This window comes from Eurosta solidaginis, chromosome 5 (assembly GCF_040869045.1).
Source record: "Eurosta solidaginis isolate ZX-2024a chromosome 5, ASM4086904v1, whole genome shotgun sequence".
NCBI lineage: Eukaryota > Metazoa > Arthropoda > Insecta > Diptera > Tephritidae > Eurosta > Eurosta solidaginis.
The window spans coordinates 82,394,633-82,421,356 of record NC_090323.1 but is presented as its reverse complement, the minus strand read 5'-3'; the positions used below and the strand labels follow the sequence as shown (position 1 = coordinate 82,421,356).

General features: G+C 34.3%; 1 protein-coding gene across 9 annotated transcripts in view; it reads left to right on the top strand.

Annotated features, from left to right (window-relative positions):
• The window catches only part of LOC137252096 (uncharacterized), a 450,569-nt gene that overhangs the window by 91,760 nt on the left and 332,085 nt on the right, over positions 1-26,724 (top strand). For 6 of the 9 annotated variants that reach the window (XM_067787321.1, XM_067787324.1, XM_067787325.1 and 3 more), the window contains exon 5: positions 18,790-18,872. In XM_067787321.1, the coding sequence (XP_067643422.1) occupies positions 18,790-18,862 (73 nt within the window). In that variant the 3' untranslated portion in view covers positions 18,863-18,872. The other 3 variants (XM_067787323.1, XM_067787328.1, XM_067787319.1) reach the window with 3 other exon arrangements.

Sequence of the window (26,724 nt, the reverse complement as noted above, 5' to 3'; positions counted from 1 at the left end):
CATTCATAACTTTTATGATTAAATTGCCCAAAAATCAATCTAAATGCACTCCTTACTATATTTTATCATTATTGAAAAAGTAGGAATTTAAGTACCATTTCAAAAAGGGGCCCTCTTTTATGCCCCCATTCTCGTGTACTTCCAAAATACAACCTGGACCACACTGGAGCTAAGGGCGTGTGATATGACAGCTGTCAAATCTTCCTCAACCTTCTATCATTACATTATGGGTTTTACCTTGTAAATCATATATGACACTACTTTATTTTTGCTTGGATTCCAAGCTTTATCGGAAGTTCAAAACACAAAAACAATTTCTATCATGAAAAAGCGGCACTATTCCCCCAAAATTAGTGAGTTTAACATGTATTTGTTTATGTTTTTACATTTTATTTTTACATTAATACTTTTAACAATAAAAACAATGCAAATAACACGCGAAAATTATTTCGGTCTCTAATGGTTCACTTTTTTCACAAGAAAATTGATTTTAATTGTATTTCTTTTTTATGCACCAAATTTTCAAACTAAAAACAAAATTTTCATGTGTCAGAAAAAAATAAAGAAAAAATGGCCGAATGTCAAAAAAACCTATCGAAAAACAAACTGGCTCCTTTGTTTTTAATGAACTAGATTGTATTGTCCATGTATTTCGTTAGTTTTTTGAAATATACAGCCCAATACTAAACAAAAATTCCGTGCGAGTTTTTTCCCTTCTCCCATTCCTCATATTCTAAATAAAAATTCCTTGTGAGTTTTTTCACTTCTCCCTTTCCTCCTATTCTGAACAATGTTCGAAAAAGCGGAAACCGGTTATGGGAGAAAAGTAGGTATTATGAGTGTGAGGGAGAGGGAGATTTCTCTGCCATTTCATAGGAGTTTTTTCACTAGTTAAATTAAAGGGAATGCATCAAAATAGTTGAAGGAAATTGGTTATTTTAAGAAAGAACACTTATTTGTACAAATTTGTGCTAAAATATGTATTTACATTCTACCACAATATTCTCACTCTTAATACAACAACAACCACAATATTCTTTATTTTAAGTCGAAAAGTATATCATAAGCAACGGAAGAGCTCTTCGCATATTTGATGCAGCCATCCAGAAATTGCGCAAGGATTTTTTAAGAAGGCTTAAATAGATTTTGGCATATGGCGAAAGGCGAACTCAACTCGACTTGGCCGCCAGAAAATTGCTTTGCAGAATGAATGCAGGCAACTCCGGCGGATTTGTGTCATCCCGCCGGTCTCCTTCTTATGCTCCTCTGTTGATGTTGCTGTGGCACCAATTCATTACTCATTTCAGTGAATACAACATGAAATGCAATAAATACTGCGCATTGTTTATATTTTGTTTCTTAATTTCCAACAAATTTCCAACAATAATAAACTTTTCAATTTTTTAAACAAAATAAGAAATGTGCAACGAAATTTCAATTGACAAAACAGCTGACTTCGAAAATTCGAAATTCCTATTCCCAATTATTGTTCTCCCTGGGAGAACAGAATTGGAGGAATTTTTCCGCGGGAATAAAAAATCCGCGAGAACAAAATTCCGCGAGAATATTTAGAATAGGTCTGATAGTTTATACACTTATACCAGTACTGAAGCCGTATTAGGAGGGAGTGCGACAAAAAATTTAAGATAAAATAAAAAAAAAAATACACGAAAATAAATGGAATCATATTACAAAAACTCAATATAACGTAAAGTAAGTCAGAATATTTAAGTACATGTTACCGATATGGAAAACAAATAAATATATGAATTAAAATATGTATGATTAAAAAAAATATGTATGTTTGTATATAAATAAATAAATAAAAGATGCTAGATAACAAGCATATAAAACCAATACTACAAAACTTTAGATTTTTAATAGCGTGTTAAAATCAAATTGATTCATTATTCCTCACCTTGCGTGATTTTATACTTTCAGTTGCCTCGTTTGCCTATTTCCTCTAGGGTCTAGACTCTTCGCGAACAGCCTTCTCGAACAGCTGCTTATTTATTTCTCTTTTATGTATCTGGTATTCACATTTGTCTTCTAGTTGTATGCGTATAATATGTTGTTGTTGTTGTAGCGATAAGGACACTCCCCGAAGGCATTGAGGATGTTGATGGTCCTTTGCCGGATGCAGATCCGGTACGTTCCGGTACCAAGCCCGATCTCGGGAACGATTTGTTATGACCACATGGGACCTTCTAGGCCATCCCGCCCTCCCACCCCTACTTCCATGAGGAGTTCGGCGTCGCCAGAGCCTCGGCTGTTAATGAAACAGTATTCGCCACGGATAGGTGAGCTTGACAATTGGATTTGGAGAAGCTATATATTGCGCTGGCAACCTAAAGGGCTACGCTACACAACCCTTGAATCTATTTGGTATTTTAGTCGCCTCTTACGATAGGCATACCTACCGCGGGTATATTCTGACCCCCTAACCCGCTGGGGTATGTGAAATAATAACTTCGCTGCTAGCTGTTGGTTATGTGTGTGTGAAGTATATGTGAATATCTTCGCTTCAAGCTGCTTGTTATGTGTGTGAAGAATTCTTCGTTGCTTTCTATGCATGTGTGTTTATGGCTTACTGTTGTTGTGTATCATTTATTTACTAGCAGCACAGTGCCGCATCAAAATTGCTAACGTTGTCCACAATATTGATATGCGGAAGTTTATGTCTATGTCGACCCCTTTACACCCCAACGTTTTCCGATTATAGGACCTAGCAAAGTTGAAATAGTTATAACCATATATTTACTTATCCATATCAATTGGCATCGGTTGTTGGTTCCTTAAACAAAATATGTAACAATTTCATAAGACAGAAGAAAATGCAAAAAAATAAGGAGCAAATTCCACAATTAGTAAGTACCTTTTTGGAAACGTATCCAAAACAAGAACAAAAACATCCAAAATCTTCTTTAATTCAAATAGATATAGCTGTCTTCGCACGCGTCGCCAATGTTCATAACACTGTGTGACAAAAAAAATATGACTGTTGTAGTTGTGCTAACAGTGCTTCACCCCATTCAATGGGTGCGACAACTCACAAATTGTCATCAAAGTCCTCTTACGAAAGTCCAAGAAAATTGGCAGTTCCAACACGGCGGACTATAGGAAGATTGGTGTTACGCGTCCTGGCACGATTCTGTGTGGCCTAGGGCCACCTTGTGCTTGTCTGGATCAAACGGCTGTGTTGGCAGGTGCCGCATCTCATCATAGTGCTTACTGATATATACCCTTATCCCTCTTTGAGGCGGACTAGATAAAGCAGTTGTTTGCTAGGATGTCCTGGTTTGTGACAGTTTAGCAAAAACTGCATTTTCAGCATTTCATTGTGCTCTTTAACGTTGAGCTTTTTCGCCTCACTATGTAGGTGGTGTTCGGGGGGTCATAGAGAGTCATCCGGTTTCAGTTCTGAGTGCAGCAATTTGATAGGCCTGCAGCCTTTTCCAATATGTATTTTTAAGACCAGGCGACTAAACTGGTGATGCGTAGCTCATGAGCGGCCGGCCAATTGCTTTGTACGTGGTTAGCAACGTTTTTTTTTATCTTTTCCCAGGTGCGGCCGGCAAGCGACTTGAGAATTTTGTTGCGTCTTTGTACTTTATATAAAATTTCGGTGGCATGCGCCTTGAAGTTCAGATTATTATCGAACGTTACCCCTAAGATCTTTGGGTGACTGACAGTCGTTAGTGTGACACCATCGACGTGAACGTCCAATATTTGTGACATCTCTTCCTTCCACTTCGTAAACAGAGTGGCCGTGGATTTTGTCGACGATAATGCCAGATGAGGTGAACAAACTAGAAAGATCGGGGAGATAGCTGTTTATTTTAGAAACTAATTCATCTATTGAAGGGCCAGGTCCCGTTGCCATAATCGTGCTGTCGTCAGCATAGGAAATGATTGTAACTCCTTCTGGTGGGGAAGGGAGTTTTGGTATATAGAAATTAAACAGAAGCGGGAATAGGACACCACCCTGTGGTGCCTCCTGTTTAATTTTCCTAAGTTTTGAGATTTCGGTTCTAAATTGAACCGACGCTTGCCGATCATTCAGATAATTTGCGGTCCATGTTTTTAGAGACTGTTTCAAAAGCTTTTGACAGGTCAAATGCCACGAGCACCGTCCTATGATGGGGGTTTTCTTGATTTAGTCCGTAATTAACCTGAGTGTTTATAGCGTTTAGCGCGGTGGTGGTGCTAGCACATAACATTGCGGAAGCCATGTTGGTGTGTGCCTAGTCGAAGATTTACCGTGAAATGAGGGAAGAAGACGTCTCGCCAATTAGCTTAGGTTGAACTGGCAGGTCCATGAGAACCTCACATAGACTGACTGAGTCCGTAGTGGTACCAGAATTTTGTTTTAACGACCAAACTGAAAAACCAGGACCTATTTTATAAAATAACTCCTTCCTCTTGGTAAATACTAGAAGCTTCCTAGGGCTTAAGCCACTTGCTGCTTCTAGATCTGACAGCTGTATCACTCCTAATAGCTGGAGTCTTAGCCTGGCAAGTGCAGGGCACGAGCGCAGAACGTGCTCGATCGTTTCCTCCTCCAACCCGCACTTCCTATATCTGCTATCTTTGACCAAGCCTAATTTAAAGGCATGTGACGCCAGAATGCAGTGTCCAGTCAGAATACCCGTCATGAGTCTACAGTAGCGTTGCGAAATGTCCCGTATTGGCCGGGACATTCCGTATTTTTCACAAATTTTAAAGTATCCCACCGGGAAATGCTATGTCCCGGCAATTTCTCAATATCAAAATTAATAAATTATAATCTGCTACGAAACATGGCCATATTTGCGGCTTCGATTGTATTCAGGTCATTAACATATTGCATGCAACTCTGTAAAGAAGAAACATTCATCCATACTGTGGTTCTGAACATTGTGAATTCATACAAGTGGCGAATGTTTGATAAAAACATTCGCAATAGTAAACAGCCTCAATCACCTGTTCAATCGCTGTTCGATTACTTAAATTATTTGTTCAATAGTGTTTTTCAAACATTTTTGTAGACGACTGATATATTGCATTATTTACATATTTTACAATGCTTCCTTAACTGGCTGCTCACATTTAATCTATTAAGTAGATTTTAGAAATGAATATTAATTGAGTCTGATTTTCTGTATACACATTTAAAAGAAAATCTGATTTGAAACACAAATGGGCAATTCATGGCACTTCAAATTAATAATCGTGAGCAAAAACAAACCTTTCTTCCGTTCTCTCTGTCAGCTATTATTTGACAGGTAGGTATGGCAATGGAGGAATAGCATAATCGAATGAGCCAAGATCCCGCATTCCGATTTATTACATTTCTCTCATATTTCGCTACCAGTGTTCGAAGTATTTAAAACTATTAACTGAGCAAGCGACTACGCCGGAGTAAAAATTAAATTTTCGGAGTATATTTTTTCTTCCTTTTTGAAAGCGGGCGAACAACTAACATCAAATTGATTTGGTGGCTTGGCAAACCTTTCGATTGTGTTTTTGCCATAAAATGTTTCTTAGCAAAAAAGTTATCTGCCTTATCAGATGCACATCGAGTCGGCCTAAAACGTGTAGGATGACCAAGTAATGCTCCCATTAACACACCACATTCTATATCCCCGGATATTTATCGCGAAAAAATATTATTATTTTCGGTTACCATACATATTTCATGCTCTTTTAATGACAGAAGGTTTCAAGACCGGGAAGATTCCTGTAGAAACGATAATGGCGACCTGTTAACTGACGTACAAAGTGTGGAGGAAGACGAACCCGATACCACGATCGCCGATGATAAAAAACACTCCCCGGCATCCAATATCACGTCTAAAAAATCACAAAGTGCCAAGTAATGACGGGATACCCGCCGGGCTGTTCAAACATGGGGGCGAAGATAAAGAAGCAAAAAAAGTGGGTCTTGCAGTAAATTTGGACAAGACGAAGTACTTGCTGTCATCGTGGTCTTTGTAGCTACGTCACTGTTGACGGATATAAATTCGAGACTGTGCAGGATTTCGTTCATTTGGGAAGCAGCATTAAAAGCAAAAACAATGTTGGCCTAGAAATCAAACGGAGAATAACTTGCGAACTAGTGTTTCTTTAGGCAATTGAAAAGTAAAGTCCTCTCTCGACGAACAAAATTCTCGCCCTATAAGTCACTCGTAATACCTGATGCATGGCTCGGAATCATGGAAGGTGTCGAGAGAAGATGAAATGGCTCTTGGAGCATTCGAGAGAAAAGTTCTCCGTTGGGTTTATAGTTCTATCCGTGATGTCGACGGCGAGTGTCGAAGGAGGTATAATGATGAGTTATATGAACTTTACGCAGACATGACGATAGTGCAGCGATTGAAAATCCAAAGGCTTCGCCAGCTAAGGCATGTTATGCGGATGAACGAATACGCTCGGGCAGCGTGTAAACAGAGGAAAGAGAAAATATGCACTGAGTTGGGAGAGACAGTTGGAAGAAGATTTTACCTCGGTTATCGCAAAAGAGGGTTAGCTGACTTCACTGACTCAACGTACTTCAAGAAGTGCTGTATGTTAAATTTTGCCAGGATTTACAGTTCACACCCGAACACATTTTTGGCTTACATTTTACTCTTCTTTTCTCATTCCGTACGAAAAAAGTACAAAAACTGAGTAACATGTGAACAAACATGTCTGAAGACATAATCATAGAATTCACGTAATTTCATCCAATCGTCACTTGTAAACTATCAGCTTTTCATACGTATACAATAAAAACTTCAACCAAAAGATATTATGTAGTAATACTATTTAGATTTCAACTCGACCCAAATAAACCTTTGAGATAAAAAATGTAGTAGGAGGTAAGAGCGGAGCAAAATACTCCGATTTGAATAAAGTCTTAAAACTGCGTCAGTAATGAAACATGTTGTCAAAAGCGTGACGTCACGCCGAGAAAATTTATTTCACGGTTAACTATGATTTTTTGCTATCTCATTTTTTAATGCGGGATCATTCGGGATTGGTTCATGGAGGAATAGAAAGATTTTTCACTTGTATGAATTCACAATGGTTCTGAATATTGTCAATGTTTGACATATCGCACACCTAAATATTCATTTTGCATGGGGAAGTGTTGTGTTTTAAAATAACGTTAGCAAAATTAATCCATAGAATATTGAATTCGCATTAAACACAGTAAACGTATTAATTATTAGCCTTTTTCGTAAAAATATTTGTTATAAATAAATGAGTTTAAAAAGTTTAATTCTATCTAAAAATTATTTCGCCGAAATGAGCAACCCATACGAATATATAGGTTTTTCTTATTTTTCAAATGTCCCGGGAAATTTTTAAAAATCCTGGGAATTTGGCTCAAAAATTAAATACCCATTCAAGTTTTTTTTTATTAAAAACCTGGCCTTGAACTCAATCAAAAATTTTAATTGTTCTGGATACTAACGTCCAAAAACGAGACAAATAATGTAATTTATAAATATACAGTGCAAAAATTTCAGAGGAAAAGTCCTGTAGGTAGACCTGAAACTAGAGAGAAAATCCGGGCCCGGGACTAAACAATTGACGGGCCCCCTATAAAAAATCCACTAATACATTTGATTAACTTGAATTAATGACGTCTCATTCATGAATCATTATTGATGGATTAATAAAAAAAAAATGTTGCCACATCAACTAAATCAGTTTTGGATAAGAGCTGACAATAAAATTAACACAGAATATTTACTATTTATACTATTTTATTGTAACATAGAAATAAAATTATCTTTTAACAGCCACATATTGTTTCAAATAACCTTTTTAATAATAATAATAAACCCAAAGGATTAATACTCTCCAAAGCCCGCTCAACCGACACGAGAGGCGCATCCGCATGACGCACGGATTTTGTTTTTGTCGAGTTGTTGATAGGCGGAGGTTTGTTAAGCGTTGAGATCTAAAACTGCTCAGCTACAGAATAAAAATCATCAGCTGAGTATTATATACATAACAGTTGAAAACTATACATATAGTAAATTGTTAAATAAGTTAACGTTTTTAGCATATAAAGATTTAATTTTTATATTTTTATTTTATTTTGTTACGAGTTAAGATAGGATAGGACAGTTTTCCTTATAGGTAAAAGTGAATCCGTTAAATCAAATGAATTCGAATGAGAGTTAAAATCATGACACAAACACCGAAAAGGTTCATTTAATTCGAAATTAGTTGTGCACTGCTTCAAAAGAAGAGGTTTGTAATGTCTTGACGCTCGTGATGGAACATTGAAGTTTACTTTGTTCAAAAGAAAGGGGCTAGAAATTAATCCATTCAGTAGTTTAGCTATAAATAATACGCCTGTCATTTCTATACAACTAGCGAGAGTTGGAAGATTGATAAGCTTTAACCTACTAGTATAAGGTGGAAGAATATACGCAGAGTCCCAATGAAAATTCCATAGAGAAAAAAGTAAAAATTGTATCTGTATTGATTCAAGCCTTTCTGCATGAACTTGATATCGCGGATTCCAGACTATTGATCCGTATTCAAGTATCGGTTTAACTACTGTGGTAAAAAGAGCTTTGGTTACATAAGGGTCATTAAATTCTTTAGACCATCTCTTCACGAATGATAGAACACCTCTAGCCTTATTGGCAGTAGACATAATATGAAGGTTGATACTAAGTTTAGCTTCCATCGTTACTCCCAAGTCAACAAAATAATTTACTGATGCAAGACAAAAATTATCAATTACGTAAGAGGCTGCTGGCAAAGATCTCCGAGAGAGGCACATGAATTTACATTTACTGATGTTCTTTTCTAGTTATTTGGTAACATTTTAATACCGTTCTGATAAATTTAATGATGATTATAAATTTTAATTATTCAATATAGAAAGTTCGGATATCAAAGAGTGGCTTTACTTGTTTTTTCCGCTGCAAGATTTTTATAATAATATCAAAATTTAACAGTCTTGCCAAAACGCCTAAAACTCACTCTTTAGATGAACACGATCTATGAAAGTTTTTAATTCTTGAAAGGACACTGAAGGAACGTTCTGCACTAGCTACAGTGACAGGTATAGTGCAAAAGATACGTAAAGTAACACAAATGTTGGGGAAAATTGTATCCAGACTTGGAACATATGTAGATGGCATTTAGCAATTCCAATGGTGACAGACCTTTATCAAAATTTGCTTCGTAAATGTGTTTCAAATGAATTATTTCGCATTCTAAGCTTTGAAAAATGTTCGACTTGTATTTTTCGACAAATTTTTGCTGCGCTCGCACGAACCGTAGTTTCATCCATGTCTTCAAATTGCCACAAAAAGGAAAACGTCTCGCTCAAATTTCTCATAGCTGCAAATTGTTCAGTTATGCCAGTGATTACCGAATCAACGATCACCAGGAATGTATTGTTTTTAAAATCAGACTCTGAATCATCCATAACCATCTAATTTAAATTATCTTCAGAACGTCTTTTGAGTTTTCTCTTTCGAATGTCCGGAAACTTTGGCGAGATGTTCAATTGAATAGCAACTGTTTTGCATTCGTTTAAAACTATTTCCCATTGGTTCCTGATCAACTTCAAATCAGCTAATAACGCATCTATATGTCGGACCTCAACATCTATGGTGGCGCCTCTAGCTTGGAGGACCACGTTTCTTTCATTAATGGTAGTCCGTATTTTGAACCAAATTGAGGACAGCAAGATACATTCGAACTTGTTGATGTACTTGAGAGTGCCGGTAATATCTCCGTATGCTTGCGCAGCCAAATTTGCCTTTTGTGGGAAAGACTATGAAGAGAGCTCAGTACATTTTTCTGAGGATGTCCCATCGTTGTGGAGTGCTGCTGAAAATAGTAAAACATTTTTGTACAACTCCGAAGAAAGTAATTGCAGCCGTACAACATTCTGCAGCATCAACACCACATAAATTGTGACTGTGGGTTGCACAAGGCGAGTAATCAGCATTCGAGTTTTTGTCGAGAATGACGTAGTGCTCGTAAGCTCCTTTCATATTGGCGCCGTTATCGTACCCTTGTGGGCGACAATCTTTTAATGGAATTTCATGTTTACCTAGAGTATGCCAAATTAGATCAGTGATTTTCTGACCAGTTTTTTGGTTACAATTCACGAAAGCCAAAAACCGTTCTTGAATTGTAAAATTTGTTGCTTTCGAATTGAAATGAACGTGACTAACATCAGGCATAGCATCAACGACAATAGTAAAATACTTGGCTTTCTTGCCTTGATCTAATATAGTTTCCCTAACCTACTTTGCACAAATTTCTGTAAACTCGTTCTCAATGTCTGGGGAAAGATAGTGAACTTGTAAACGTTTGTGCTGCAGTTGTGAAATCCTAACTTTCTCCAAATTATCTCTAAGTATTGGATTATAATGGCTTATGAGATCTTAGATGCCCAAAAAATGTCCATTGTTTCGTACCCCAAGATATATACTTTCGCCTTTGAAATCTATGCTTCTTTTACCCAAAAATAAAATAGTGTCCAAAATTCTATATAAAATTTCTTTCCACTTTTGAGTTTCAGTGATTAGCTGGTCATTGATAAGTGTATCAATTGTAGCTTTCTCTTGAATTAGATTTTGTAAAGATCGCCATTGAATATAACATTTAATGTGATCTTGAGTATTTTCGTGTGATGGCAGTTTATCGTATAACTTCTTCCATACCTGGAATTTCGAATATCCGCAGAACAAAATTTAGGTCGATTTAAAGTATTGGTGCTTAATAGACGGCATTGTAGGCAATAAAAAGCATTGCTACTGGCACTGCACACTAACCAGTCACGCTCCACTTTCTCTCCATTTGGCAAGATTCTGTTTAACAATGAGGTAGTAAATGCCTCGTCATGACAATCACGTGGAAAAATAACAGGACACTTTTGATGACCTCTTCAGATCGCAAAAACTCATTATTCACAGTACCGATATTGAAGTCGTTTAAATAATCTTAACTTTGATACAGAGTTGGTGGTATTGTTGGAAGACTTTTTGAAGATGAACCTTCATCAGTGTACCACGAAAACTTTACGATTTCGGATTCATGTAAACATACATTTTTGTTTGATGTTTTTATTGTCTCCTCGGGCCCGGGCAAAAAATCATTATCAATATTCGTTGCTTTTGAAATTCGGCTTAGAATTTGCACATGGAACTACTTAAGGCTCTCCTGAATTAAAAAAAATGTCTTAGTACCTCTAAATCGCGGGCCCCCTGAGAAGCGCATTTTTGTTTGATGTTTTCATTGTCTCCTCGGGCCCAGGCAAAAAATCATTATCAATTTTCGTTGCTTTTGAAATTCGGCTTAAAATTTGTACATGGAACAAGTAAAGACTCCTGAATTAAAAAAAAAAAGTCTTAGTACCTCTAAATCGCGGCCCCCTGAGAAACAAATTTTTGTTTGTTGTTTTTATTGTCTCCTCGGGACCGGGCAAAAAATCATTATCAATATTCGTTGCTTTTGAAATTCGGTTTAAAATTTTTACATGGAACAACTAAATTCTCTCCTGAATTAAAAAAAATGTCTTAGTACCTCTAAATCGCGGGCCCCCTGAGAAACACATTTTTGTTTGATGTTTTCATTGTCTCCTCGGGCCAGGGCAAAAAATCATTATCAATATTCGTTGCTTTTGAAATTCGGCTTAAAATTTGCACATGGAACAACTAAAGACTCTCCTGAATTAAAAAAAAAATGTCTTAGTACCTCTAAATCGCGGGCCCCCTGAGAAACCCCGGGCCCGGAGGGAATCCTCCCATCCTCCATGGAAGAAAGGTTTGTTTTTTACTCACGATTATTAAATTGAAGTGCCATGAATCAGGAAGTCAGGCTACATAGCTGTTTTTTGTTATATTTATAGAAGTACAACGAATTAACCATTTTTTTCTATTTGTATGAGTTAAAGTTATGCTTGGTGGTAAGGCGGTTTTCAAAGAAACATACATAACATAATTACATACGATGCATACATATGCAGTGTGTAAAATATTAAATACGCAGAGAAGGCAATTGGGAAAAACTTTTACAACAACTAAGGCATGACGTGGCTGAATGCGTTTGTAACACTTTCAACTATCGTAGGAGTGCGGGTTCAAATCCCACTTCCGGAAGAAAAGGCTTTGAAGAGATTTACAAGGTATAATCGAAACCGCTGTCGCCTTGTCCGTCCTGATGTCACGTTGTTTAAATTTTTCCCAAATTATTAAATAAATTATAAAATTAAAAATTGCTCCAAAAAAATGTTTTCATACATTTAAAGCAATACGGGCAATCCCCGATTAACTCATACAAAGAACAAAAAACAGCAACAATACCAAGTTTCTTTGAAAACCGCCTTATCACCAAGCATAACTTTAACACATAATTACATACGAAGTATGCAGTGTGTAAAAGATTAAATATGCAGAGAAGGCAATTGGGAAAAACTTTTACAACAACTAAGGCATGACGTGGCTGAATGCGTTTGTAACACTTCCAACTATCGTAGGAGGGCGGGTTCAAATCCCACTCCCGAGAGAAAAGGCTTTGAAGAGATTTACAAGGTATAATCGAAACAGCTGTCGCCTTGTCCGTCCTGATGTCACGTTGTTTGAAATTTTTCCCAAATTATTAAATAAATTATAAAATTAAAAATTGTTTCAAATAAATGTTTTCATACATTTAAACCAATACGGGCAATCCCCGATTAACTCATACAAATGTAGTTTAAGTTTTAGGAAGGCTCCCTTTGCGATTTCAGACATTGTTCTTCAAACTGTATTAGGTTTACAATATTTTCTGCATACCAAATTTCTTCACAATTAATAACTGCATGTAGGCGGGCTTAGCATGCATATTCGAAATAAAACTATGATTATTAATTTAACTAAACATTTGAGTTAAAATGAATTATATCGACTAGTTCAAGTAAAATCGTAATCGATATTCAGATTTAGCGAACCTAGTTCATTTCTAGGTTTTTACTTATTTTAAATTTTGTTGGCCTGTGTAATTAGACATAATCGTTTGCTTTTATGAAGATAAATGGAGATGCGACGGTTCATGTCACATTGATTGTAGAATCACCACTTTGCCCAACACTAACTTGCACTGCCTTTTTATTCTATTTTCATATAAAATCTTTGAAAAAAACCTGACCTCGTTGAACCAGAATTGACCACAAATTCTCCTTAAATAATCTAATATACAGTACAGTAGGAAAGTATTAGAACAAGATGAAAAAAGTTGTTTTTGTCAGTTCATCGTATAATTTATTAAAATATTTTTCACATATTCGCAGTAGTTTTGTACATTCAATGTAGTTCTATGATCCGAAGACATTTTTAATAAATTTTACTGAAAGTTCCATGAGAATTTATAAGAAAACAGTGAGTATGTTACTTTAAGCGATTTTCTTGAAAATTACCACCTTTTGCTTTGATCACTGCAGCGCTTCGGCATTCTTTCGATGAGTTTTAGAAGTGTTTGATGTGGAATATTATTCCACGCTTCGTTCAAACCAGTGGCGGATCCAGGCTGCTTTTTGAGGGGGGGCGATTTCCGTCAGTAATTGTTTCTCCCAATAGCTGATGTGTTTTGAACAAAGTTTACATCAAGATACTTTAAACGTGAAAATGCAAGACAAAACATCAAGGGAAACGTATAGCAGACCGTTATTTTTTAGGGGTAAATTTACTAGTATTTTTTTTTTATACCGTTTAATAATTTCATACACATATTTGGTTTCATTTAGTTATTCAAATTAACAATAGTACATCCAATTTTTTGACATCATTTTTATCTTCTGCATAGTTCATATTCACACAGTAAATTTAACTCTATGCTTCCCTTTTTTAAATATCTTTCAATTATATGATCAATATCAATCTCAATATCGAAATGGGTATTTAAAAGTGCAAGACCAGTGAGTCTGTTCTCGGACATTGTGGACCGTAACCACGTTTTCAACCGGCGAAGTGTGGAAAAACTCCTTTCAGCACAAGCACTGCTAGCTGGAAGCGTGGCCAGAATTTTGATAAGAGCATTTATTGATGGAAACGCATATTCATTGCAATCATTTAAAACTTTTTCAGCTGATAGTGGAATTAATTTTTTGTGTTGCTTATCAAACCAGCGTTCTGACCACATCTTGTACTCTCCACCTAGATTAATTTTATTTCCTCCAATAAGAGATGCGTATCCTTTACCAAGATCTTGGACAAGCTCTTTAGACAAATTCTTTTTTTGCAGTGTATTATCTTTGATGATTCGCGATGGGAGTAGCAAATTAAGGTTAAAAACTTGCAATGTATCTTCAGGTAATCTGCCTTGTAAATCAAGAATGATATGATCAAGAAGAGGTATAAAAATTGCTTTTCGATAATACTCTTCAGCGTCTGATGAAGTGTAATTCGCTCGATGTATTTGCTTTTTAGCAATTCGTGGGAGGAAAATATCAAACTTCAACTCATCTGCTAAAGCGACTACTTTTTTGTAAAGCCCCGAAAAACGACTTTCTGTTTCAAGTCTATATGGTTTTTTAATGTTCGCAAAGTGTCACTCAATGTTCAGAAGCTTGATTCAAATCTAGTAACGGTGTTTGCAAAAGTAAGCTTAGTGGTCGTGTAACAAAAAGTACATTGCTCAAAAAAATCATTGAAATCACGAACTCTGTCTCGCAAATAGATTTCAACATAGAACGGCCCTCAAAACTTGTTGAATCTTGCCAAGTAGAAATTTCTTGAAACGAAGCAACAATTTTTGTGATGTTTTCTTCAAACTGCATTATACCATCATGTTTTTCAGACCAGCGCGTTTCACATAGTTCATTTAATGATTCCTGCAGATGTTTTTTGAAAACTATTGTACGTTTCGGAGACTGATTTGGAAAACTGATAATTTTTTTTATCAACGCAATACAATCCTTTGTTTGAAGAACTTTCGACGTTTTCGCAAGCGAGATATTAAGACAATGGTTGAAACACGGACAATGATTAGCATTGGTACATATTTTAATAAGTTCCTGCACAGCTCACTTAATTTCTGATGTCATTACAGAACATCCATCAACAGCTTCCATTTGATACCCATATTGTACAAACACATCCTAGGGTTACCCGGGTCCACGTTTTGGCCTATATCGAGACCCTGGTATCCGATTCTTAAAATTTCAAAACACAAACCATCTACTGAATAGTCAGAACAAAGCCTAAAAATTTAGTTTGGATAGGTGAGCCCGTTCTTGAGTTATAAAATCATAACGAAAAATGGCATTCATTTTTGTATATATAAATATATGTATGCGTATGGTCCTTAACTTCAGATTTTAAGGTGTATTCGAAATTCTAACAACGTAATTCTTGTATACTTGACTAGACCTAAAACTTGAAGTACCTTTGATACTGATAAAAAAAAAATTAAAAGAAACTTCACCAATTTGAGAAGTTTACATAAAAAAATCTTTGGAACTCCATTGAGAGATTAATGAACTGCATTGGATAAGTGATTGGGTATATGCGAGATTTAAGTTTGCTTCAATAAATACACAACAAAATACGGTATTAGAGGTGAAGAAAAAACCAGCCAAGCCCGCTACGAGTAAACCTATTTGCCATACATGCTCTATAGATTATCCGAGTAATCCGCGAAAACTGTTTTTAACATCCAAAAGGCAATGAGTTCCATGAGAATCAATACGGAACATAATTAAAAGTAAATATCTGTTTAAAATAACTGTACAGCTCCAAGGGTGTAATATGAAACACTCCAATATAAGTTAAAATCTGAGAAATTTATTTGGTACAACTTTGATCTTTTACAGAGTAGTTGGATCTCAATCATAATAATGTGGCGAATATTAGAATCACTACGATGATAACATCAAAGCAAATAATCACAACAACAAAAAAACAAGTAAGGAGAGCTAACTTCGGGTTTAACCGAACATTACATACTCAGCTGAGAGCTTTGGAGACAAAATAAGGGAAAATCACCATTTAGCAATATTAACCTAGGGTAACCCTGGAATGTGTTTGTATGACATGGGTTTCAAATGGAAGGTATTAAAGAGTATTTTAAAGGGGAGTGGGCCTTAGTTCTATGGGTGGACGCCTTTTCGAGATATCGCGATAAAGGTGGACCAGGGGTGACTCTAGAACGCGTATGTACAATATGGGTATCAAACGAAAGGTCTTAATGAGTATTTTAAAAGGGAGTGGGCCTTAGTTCTATGGGTGGACGCCTTTTCGAGATATCGCCATAAAGGTGGACCAGGGGTGACTGTAGAATTTCTTTGTACGATATGGGTATCAAATGAAAGGTGTTAATGAGTATTTTAAAAGGGAGTGGGCCTTAGTTCTATAGGTGGACGTCTTTTCGAGATACCGCCATAAAGGTGGACCAGGGGTGACTCTAGAATTTGTTTGTACGATATGGGTATCAAATGAAAGGTGTTAATGAGTATTTTAAAAGGGGGTGGGCCTTAGTTCTATAGGTGGACGCCTTTTCGAGATATCGCCATAAAGGTGAACCAGGGGTTACTCTAGAATGCGTTTGTACGATATGGGTATCAAATGAAATGTGTTAATGATTATTTAAAACGTAGCGGATCTTAGTTCTATAGGTGGACGCCTTTTTGAGACATCGCCATAAGGGTGGACCAGAGGTTACTCTAGAATGTGTTTGTACGATATGGGTATCAAATCAAAGGTATTAATGAGGGTTTTAAAAGGGAGTGGCCCTTAGTTGTATATGTGAAGGCGTTTTCGAGATATCAACTAAAATGTGGACCAGGGTGACCCAGAACATCATCTGTCGGGTACCGCTAATTTATTTATATATGTAATACCAGGAACAGTATTCCTGCCAAGATTCCAAGGGCTTTTGATTTCGCCCTGCAGAACTTTGGTCATTTTCTTCTACTTAATATGGTATGTGTCACACCCATTTGACAAAGTTTTTTCTAAAGTTATATTTTGCGTCAATAAACCAATCCAATTACCATGTTTCATCTGTTTTTTCATATTCGGTTTAGAATTATGGAATTTTTTCATTTTTCGTAATTTTCGATATCGAAAAGAGGGCGTGGTCATAGTCGGATTACGGCCATTTTTTATACCAAGATAAAGTGAGTACAGATAAGTACGCGAAGTAAGTTTAGTAAAGATATGTCGATTTTTGCTCAAGTTATCGTGTTAACGGCCGAGCGGAAGGACAGGCAGACGACTGTGTATAAAAACTGGGCGTGGCTTCAACCGATTTCGCAATTTTCACAGAAAACAGTTAACGTCATAAAGTCTATGACCCTACCAAATTTCAAAAGGATTGGTAAATTTTTGGCCGATTAATGGCATTAAAAGTATTCTTGACGAATTAAATGAAAAAGGGCGGAGCCACGCCCATTTTGAAATTTTCTTTTAGTTTTGTATTTTGTTGCACCATATCATTACTGGAGTTGAATGTTGACATAATTTACCTTATATACTGTAAAGGTATTCAATTTTTTGTTAAAATTTGACTTTTAAAAAAAATTTTTTTTAAAAGTGGGCGCGTGTTCCTAATCCGATTTTGCTAATTTTTCCTTAGCACACATATAGTAATAGGAGTAACGTCCTGCCAAATTTCATCATGATATCCTCAACGACTGCCAAATTACAGCTTGCAAAACTTTGAAATTACCTTCTTTTAAAAGTGGACGGTGCCACGCCTATTGTCCAAAATTTTACCAATTTTCTATTGTGTCATAATGTCAACCCACCTCCCAAGTTTCAGCGCTTTAGCCGTCTTTGGTAATGAATTATCGCACTTTTTCGGTTTTTCGAAATTTTCGATATCGAAAAAGTGGGCGTGGTTATCGTCCGATTTTGTTCATTTTAAATAGCGATCTGAGATGGATGCCCAGGAACCTACTTACCAAATTTTATCAAGATACCTGAAAATTTACTCAAGTTATCTTGTTTACGGACGGACGGACGGACGGACATGACTAAATGAATTTCTTTTTTCGCCCAGATCATTTTGATATATAGAAGTCTATATCTATCTCGATTAGTTTATGCCGTTACGGATTACCGTTATGCGAACAAAGTTAATATACTCTGTGAGCTCTGCTCAGCTGAGTATAAAAAGCAAGCAGCAACACATGTAAAGCAATCAACCACAAGAGTATTCCACACACATAATCAGCAACTCGAAGCGAATATATTATTTCACATACACATATGTAGTCATCAGCTAAGAGCAAAAGTTCCCTGCTAGCCATAAGTGGAAAAAAATTTCCCAATATCCTTTGAGCTATGTAAGTAGCTTAGGGTGGGTCAAATTTATTGTTGAAAAGGCACATCCAGTTTCTGAATCTATGGGTCATACTGAGTAATATGGGACCATAGGTCTGAAATGAATTTCGAGCCTCCCTAATTTTGTTAGAAAATTTTCTCACTTGATTAGGGAGGTTCGAAATTCATTTCTATTGGAATTTTTTTCCTGTATATGTACATACATTTTTCAGCGAGCGTGCTGAGAATGAAAATTTTGGTTGCGGCAGATTTTAAATCATTTAATAAATATCACCCAAAACCAAAAAAATCACAACTCAAAATCAATTCTTGATAGCACACAAATAACTAAATTTTTACAAAACTAAGCTTGATAATAGGTCCTAAGTTTTATTACCATAAATTAAAAAGGTTATGAATTATTCCGTGGCGCTTTTATGAATCGATTAATGCCAAAAAATGGATATACAATTTTATTGAGTGGTGATTTTTGGAGTAGGGTCCGATATGTTTATTTTTCATATGAACTTTTTTTACACAGGTGGACTGAAGTGAACCCAGGATTGTTGAAAGTAAAAATTTTTTCCGCCTCAAGACACTCTAAAAATATTTAATATTACAAAGGTATGTATTACTATAATTTTGCTCTACGTTTTTTTTAATCAAAGCCGTTTTATATGTACATAAACAATATATTTTATTGATAAGAATGTAATTATGTATAAATATTTTTCTTTAAATGGTTTTTGTCAGTAAATAAATTTACTATAGTGTTCATTAATAATATTATTAGGGCAGTTCAGGATTTTGTGCAAATGGTCTAGTATCATTGTATTTGCAACCTGGTGTAGTATTTTTACACAAAAAGGACGTGTGGCACTCGGGGACTGCCGCGGTAAAGCTATTGCATATTATCAACTCGTGCAATTATAATATTTATGCAACATTTTGTTTTCTTTGATATTAATTCAAGTTTTATCTTTGATATTAATTCAAGTTATACTTTTTAAGCGTGGTGACCGATAAGAAAACAAATTTTTTACTTTTATTGAATAAATGAGAAGTTAATATTGGTTACAAAATTTTTATTATTATCTTACAGGATAAATGATTGAAGGTTCGAAAAAAAAACAATCTTACAAGATATGTACATACATAGGTTATTCAGGAATATTTATAATTGAAATTATAGGTTTATGGTAACTGAAATAGGAAACATACGTTTGAGACTTGATATCCTCTAAATATCTTGAAAATACCGCGTCAATGGTGGTCCCATATTTTGTTGTGGATTCTTTTGGATCATTATTTATTTTCAAATTGAATTTTTCAAAAAGAAAACTTGTCAACCGCTCTGATTTTTTATCAGCGAAATTGATGTTGAAATCGCCGGCCAAGATAAGTGGAAATTTATTACCATTTGTTCCAAGTATTTTTGCCTCTTTTTCAGAGTACTCCAGTAAAGTGCGATGAATAAAATGCTCTACCTCGTCCAATTTTGGATTCGGAGAAATGTAAATTGCTACCATGACAAGTTCTAAGTTTGCATAAGCACACACAAATATCTCCAACAAATGAGCACCTAACATTAACATCGCTAACGTGCGCAATATTTATTTCAATATTCAATATTTTTAACTTTAACTTTAACTTTCACTTTAACTTTATTTTTAACTTTAACTTTCACTTTAACTTTAACATTCACTTTAACTTTAACTTTATTTTTAACTTTGACTTTAACTTTCATCCCTGAACTTGATCCATGGTTGAAGCGACCGCACGGAGAGGTAGACTTTTACCTGACCCAGTTTCTAACGGGACATGGTTACTTCCGCAAATACCTACACAGAATGGGTAAGGTTGATAGCCCGAGCTGTCTGTACTGTGGGGAAATAGACGATGTACGCCACACCTTCTTCGAATGCAGGCACTTCTCCCATCAGCGAAGGAGGGTAGAAGAGGTACTTGGCGACCTATCCCCGGGCAGTGTCATTAATAACATGACCTGTCGAAGAGACAGATGGGATACGGTCAGCACATATGTGAGGCATATACTTACCAGTAAACGAGAAGACGGATGCCTAGCCCATTAGCGTGAGAGTAGCCATAGAGCTCACGTAGCGCGCACCCGTACCCGAAGTAATGCTAAACGCGGTCCCAGGTACGGGGATTTGCGCGGGCCGTGGGAGGTTAGGTTTTAGTGGGTAGGCCTTCATGGAAGAAGGGAGTCCTACACTCGGAGAGTCTCGCAGTGAGGCTTAAATATCCCGGTCAGTGCATAAAGCATTTCCTCCTTCCACGAAACACAAAAAAAAAAAAAAAAAAAAAAAAAAAAAAAAAAAAACCTTAACTTTCACTTTAACTTTAACATTCACTTTAACTTTAACATTAACTTTAACTTTAACCTTAACTTTAACTTTAACTTTCACTTTAACTTTAACTTTTACTTTTACTTTTACTTTAACTTTAGCTTTAAGTTTTACTTTAAATTTAACTTTAATTTTAACTTTTACTTTAACTGTAACCTTAACTTTAGTTTTAACTTTTACTTTTACTTTAACTTTAACTTTAACATTCACTTTAACTTCCACTTTAACTTTCACTTTAACTTTAACTTTCACTTTAACTTTTACTTAAACTTTAACTTTAACTTTCACTTTAACTTTATTTTTAACTTTAACTTTCACTTTAACTTTAAAATTCGCTTTAACTTTAACTTTATTTTTAACTTTCACTTTAACTTTAACTTTAACTTTATTTTTAACTTTAACTTTAACTTTCACTTTAACTTTAATATTCACTTTAACTTTAACTTCCACTTTAACTTTAACTTTAACCTTAACTTTAACTTTAACTTTCATCACTTTAACTTTAACATTCACTTTAACTTTAACTTTAACCTTAACTTTAACTTTAACTTTTACCTTAACTTTAACTTTAATTTAGCTTTAACTTTTACTTTTACTTTAACTTTAACTTTAACCTTAACTTTAACTTTAACCTTAACTTTCACTTTAACTTTAACATTCACTTTAACTTTAACATTAACTTTAACTTTAACCTTAACTTTAACTTTAACTTTCACTTTAACTTTAACTTTCACTTTAGCTTTAACTTTAACTTTGACCTTAACTTTAACCCTAACCTTAACTTTAACTTTCACTTTAACATTCACTTTAACTTTAACCTTAACTTTAACTTTAACCTTAACTTTAACCTTAACTTTAGCTTTAACTTTAACATTCACTTTAACTTCCACTTTAACTTTCACTTTAACTTTCACTTTAACTTTTACTTAAACTTTAACTTTAACTTTAACTTTTACTTTAACTTTAACTTTAACCTTAACTTTAACTTTAACCTTAACTTTCACTTTAACTTTAACATTCACTTTAACTTTAACATTAACTTTAACTTTAACCTTAACTTTAACTTTAACTTTAACTTTTACTTTATTTTTAACTTTAACTTTAACTTTCACTTTAACTTTAATATTCACTTTAACTTTAACTTCCACTTTAACTTTAACTTTAACCTTAACTTTAACTTTAACTTTCATCACTTTAACTTTAACATTCACTTTAACTTTAACTTTAACCTTAACTTTAACTTTAACTTTTACCTTAACTTTAACTTTAATTTTAACTTTAACTTTTACTTTTACTTTAACTTTAACTTTAACCTTAACTTTAACTTTAACCTTAACTTTCACTTTAACTTTAACATTCACTTTAACTTTAACATTAACTTTAACTTTAACCTTAACTTTCACTTTAACTTTAACTTTAACTTTATTTTTAACTTTAACTTTAACTTTCACTTTAACTTTAATATTCACTTTAACTTTAACTTCCACTTTAACTTTAACTTTAACCTTAACTTTAACTTTAACTTTCATCACTTTAACTTTAACATTCACTTTAACTTTAACTTTAACCTTAACTTTAACTTTAACTTTTACCTTAACTTTAACTTTAATTTTAACTTTAACTTTTACTTTTACTTTAACTTTAACTTTAACCTTAACTTTAACTTTAACCTTAACTTTCACTTTAACTTTAACATTCACTTTAACTTTAACATTAACTTTAACTTTAACCTTAACTTTAACTTTAACTTTCACTTTAACTTTAACTTTCACTTTAGCTTTAACTTTAACTTTGACCTTAACTTTAACCCTAACCTTAACTTTAACTTTCACTTTAACATTCACTTTAACTTTAACCTTAACTTTAACTTTAACCTTAACTTTAACCTTAACTTTAGCTTTAACTTTAACATTCACTTTAACTTCCACTTTAACTTTCACTTTAACTTTCACTTTAACTTTTACTTAAACTTTAACTTTAACTTTAACTTTTACTTTAACTTTAACTTTAACCTTAACTTTAACTTTAACCTTAACTTTCACTTTAACTTTAACATTCACTTTAACTTTAACATTAACTTTAACTTTAACCTTAACTTTAACTTTAACTTTAACTTTTACTTTTACTTTTACTTTTACTTTTACTTTTACTTTTACTTTTACTTTTACTTTTACTTTTACTTTTACTTTTACTTTTACTTTTACTTTTACTTTTACTTTAACTTTAGCTTTAAGTTTTACTTTAACTTTTACTTTAACTTTAACCTTAACTTTAACTTTAACTTTTACTTTAACTTTAACTTTAACTTTAACTTTCACTTTAACTTTTACTTTTACTTTTACTTTTTTCTGAGCAAAAATAAAAATATTCGTGTTTTATCATCGGACAAGGGAAACCAAACAGTGGCAATGAATGTAAATGACTATGAAAACAAAATGAATGATATATTAAAAGACTTGACAATGTACAGAATTCAGAGACAGGACCCAACAGCGAGGCTTCAAAGCAAAAATAATAACATAGTGGATAAAATGTACAGAATGAATGTAATCACAAAAGTCGAGAAAAATAAACTCACCACAACCACGGCACTACCTCCACGGATTTATGGACTCCCAAAAACACATAAGCAGGGAACCCCACTCAGGCCGATATGTTCCGCCGTCGGATCTCCAGCACACAACCTGTGCAAATATATAGCGGATATCTTAAAAAACGTCACGGTAAACTCGAGTTATAACATAAAAAATACACTAGACTTCAAAGAAAAAATAAACAACTCGTATATCTATGACGATGAAAGACTAATATCATTTGACGTAATTTCCCTGTTTCCCAGTATACCAACCCAACTAGCACTTGACATCATAATAAGAAAATGGACGACAATAGAGAAGCATACGAAACTACCAAAGAAAATGTTTATAGAAATGTTAAAATTTTGCATCGAAGATAATCGATATTTCAAATTTAATGATAAAATTTACACCCAGCTGAAAGGGTTGCCAATGGGATCACCGACCTCACCAGTGATTGCAGATATCGTGATGGAAGAGTTGTTGGAGAATACAATGAAAAAGTTAACAAGAGTACCAAGATTAGTCACGAAGTACGTGGACGACCTATTCGCCATAATAAATGAAGATGAGGTACAAAACACACTTGACGCATTAAATTCCTATAACAAACATATAAAGTTCACAACGGAACTCGAAGACGACGGAAAATTGCCATATCTTGACTCAATTATTATTCGACGAGGCAACCAATTGAAGTTAAAGTGGTATAAGAAACCCACATCTACAGGACGAATCATTAACTTTCATTCGAAACACCCAAAGACGATGATAATAAATACAGCAATGGGCTGTGTACGACGTATGCTAAATATATCAGATGACGCTTACCACGAAGAGATCAAAGAAGAAGCAAAAGTATTATTAAAAAGTCAAGATTTTCCTGAAAATATTACAAATACCCTAATTAAAAGATGTACATCACAAGCTAGTCAACGGGAATCACAAAAACCTGAAATTTTCAAGTCATTATGTTATGTACCAAATTTATCAGAGCGCTTAGCAAACTCGAATTGTTATAATAAAGAAAAAGTTAGAATAGCGCACAAGCCAATTAACACATTAAAAAATTTATTCAACGGAACAAAATCTAAGGTACCTCAGGCGGATAGAAGCAATGTGATATATAAAATACCATGTAATGGAAATGACATGGAAACATACAATAATATATATGTGGGCACAACCAAAGCTAAATTAAAAACTCGACTAGCCCAACATAAATCAGATTTTAAACATTGCCACGAAGCAACTCACCAAAAAACAGCACTTATGACACACTGTACGACGAAAAACCACTCTCCGAACTTTAACCAAACAACAATTCTTCAGGAAGAGAAACGTTATAATAAGAGATTGACTTTAGAAGTACTTCATATTTTAAACACACCGACTAACATACGAATGAATTACAAAACGGACATTGATAACTGCGCGAGCTACTACAAACTTTTGATAAACAATATGCGGACAGTGACTAGCTCCACGTTAAACAACGAAGACGTGTAAAATAATGTATGTAGAGAAATGTTCATGTTTGTTCAATTTTTTGTCAATTGTATTTTTATTTTATGTTTCTGTAATTTGTTTATAGTTCAAAGCCCTGAAGACGGTTACCGTGTGTAACCGAAATATATTGGTAAACTAAAGAAAAAACAATTTTTGGTGTTTTAATACTTAAAATTGGACCTAAAGCCGGTTAAACAAATACCTTCTTTTACTTTTACTTTAACTTTAAGTTTTACTTTAACTTTAACTTTTACTTTAACTTTAATTTTAACTTTTACTTTTACTTTTACTTTTACTTTTACTTTTACTTTTACTTTAACTTTAACTTTAACTTTAACTTTAACCTTAACTTTAACTTTTACTTTAACTTTAACTTCTACTTTAACTTTAACTTTAAATTTAACTTTAACTTTAACCTTAACTTTAACTTTAACCTTAACTTTAACTTTAACTTTAACTTTAACTTTTACTTTAACTTTAACTTTAATTTTAACTTTTACTTTAACTTTAACCTTAACTTTAACTTTTACTTTAACTTTAACTTTAATTTTAACTTTAACTTTTACTTTAACTTTAACCTTAACTTTCACTTTAACTTTACCATTCACTTTAACTTTAACATTAACTTTAACCTTAACTTTAACTTTCACTTTAACTTTCACTTTAGCTTTAACTTTAACTTTCACTTTAACTTCCACTTTAACTTTAACTTTAACTTTAACCTTAACTTTAACTTTCACTTTAACTTCCACTTTAACTTTAACTTTCACTTTAACTTTAACTTAAACTTTAACTTTTACTTTAACTTTAACTTTTACTTTAACTTTAACCTTAACTTCAACTTTAATCTTAACTTTAACTTTAACTTTCACTTTAACTTTAACATTCACTTTAACTTTAACTTTAACTTAAAAAAAAAAAACAAACAAAAAAACAAACTTTAACCTTATGATAGAGTTCCAATTTTATGTATTTGGCCTCTTGCTAACACCGAACCTTTTTCGAACCTTGTTTGACAAATATCCGTTACGGTTTTTTTTTTATTTAGTCGCCAAGCCCGCGATAAAATCTATGCAATAGCTTAAAACGCCAAAAAATTGTACGGCTATGCATTTGCTACGTCATGGCAAATACGCAACATCAAAAACCGTAGTTTATTTTTTCAATTTTGAATAGCAAATGAGCAACTGTTAAAACAAAACAAAATATTCAAAGAAAAAATTTAACACGAAAAAAGTTGTTCACGATCCGTAGCTTTCATTTGTTATAGCAACGTTTCCAACATCAAATTCACAAAATTCTGAACTCCCTTAATGTTTTGTTTTTTTAAAAGAAAAATAACAATATTATTAAATGAAACTTCCAGCCTAACAGATTATAGGGACTGACAAACGGGCAGAAGTTATTAAGGACCTAGGTTAGGTTAGGTTGAACTGGCCGGTCATAAACGACCTCACATAGACTGAATGTATCCATAGTGTTACCAGAATTAGTTTGACGACCAAACTTAATAACCCCAATCAGATGCCAGGACTTACATATGTCATAGAGTCACTCCGTCCCCTTGGCAAATAATGTAAGTTTTCTAGGATCTACCTTAATTGCTGCCTCGAGATTTGGCAACTCTGCCGCGCCTTATAGCTGGGGTCTTGACCTGGCGAGCGCAGGAAACGAAAACAGAGTGTGCTCAACCATTTCTTCCTGCAGTTCGCACTTCCTACACCTGCTGTTACTGACGCATGTTACTGATGCATGGCCTGATATATAAGCATGTGACGCCAGAAAGCAATGTCCACTAAGTATGCCCAACGTGAGCTTTAATCTTCAGAGATATGAGCCACTTTGTGAGTCTAATATCGTAGGCGTTGCACATGATCTTAGAAATTTTGCAAACTCACGCGTTTGTCCACGCCTTTCCTGCTTGATATATCATATGCAATTCCTGTCTCCTTTTGATTTATCCCAAACGGATTGGAACGCCTATCGTCAATTCAGCGAGTGTTGCACTCTCCTTACCTTCTA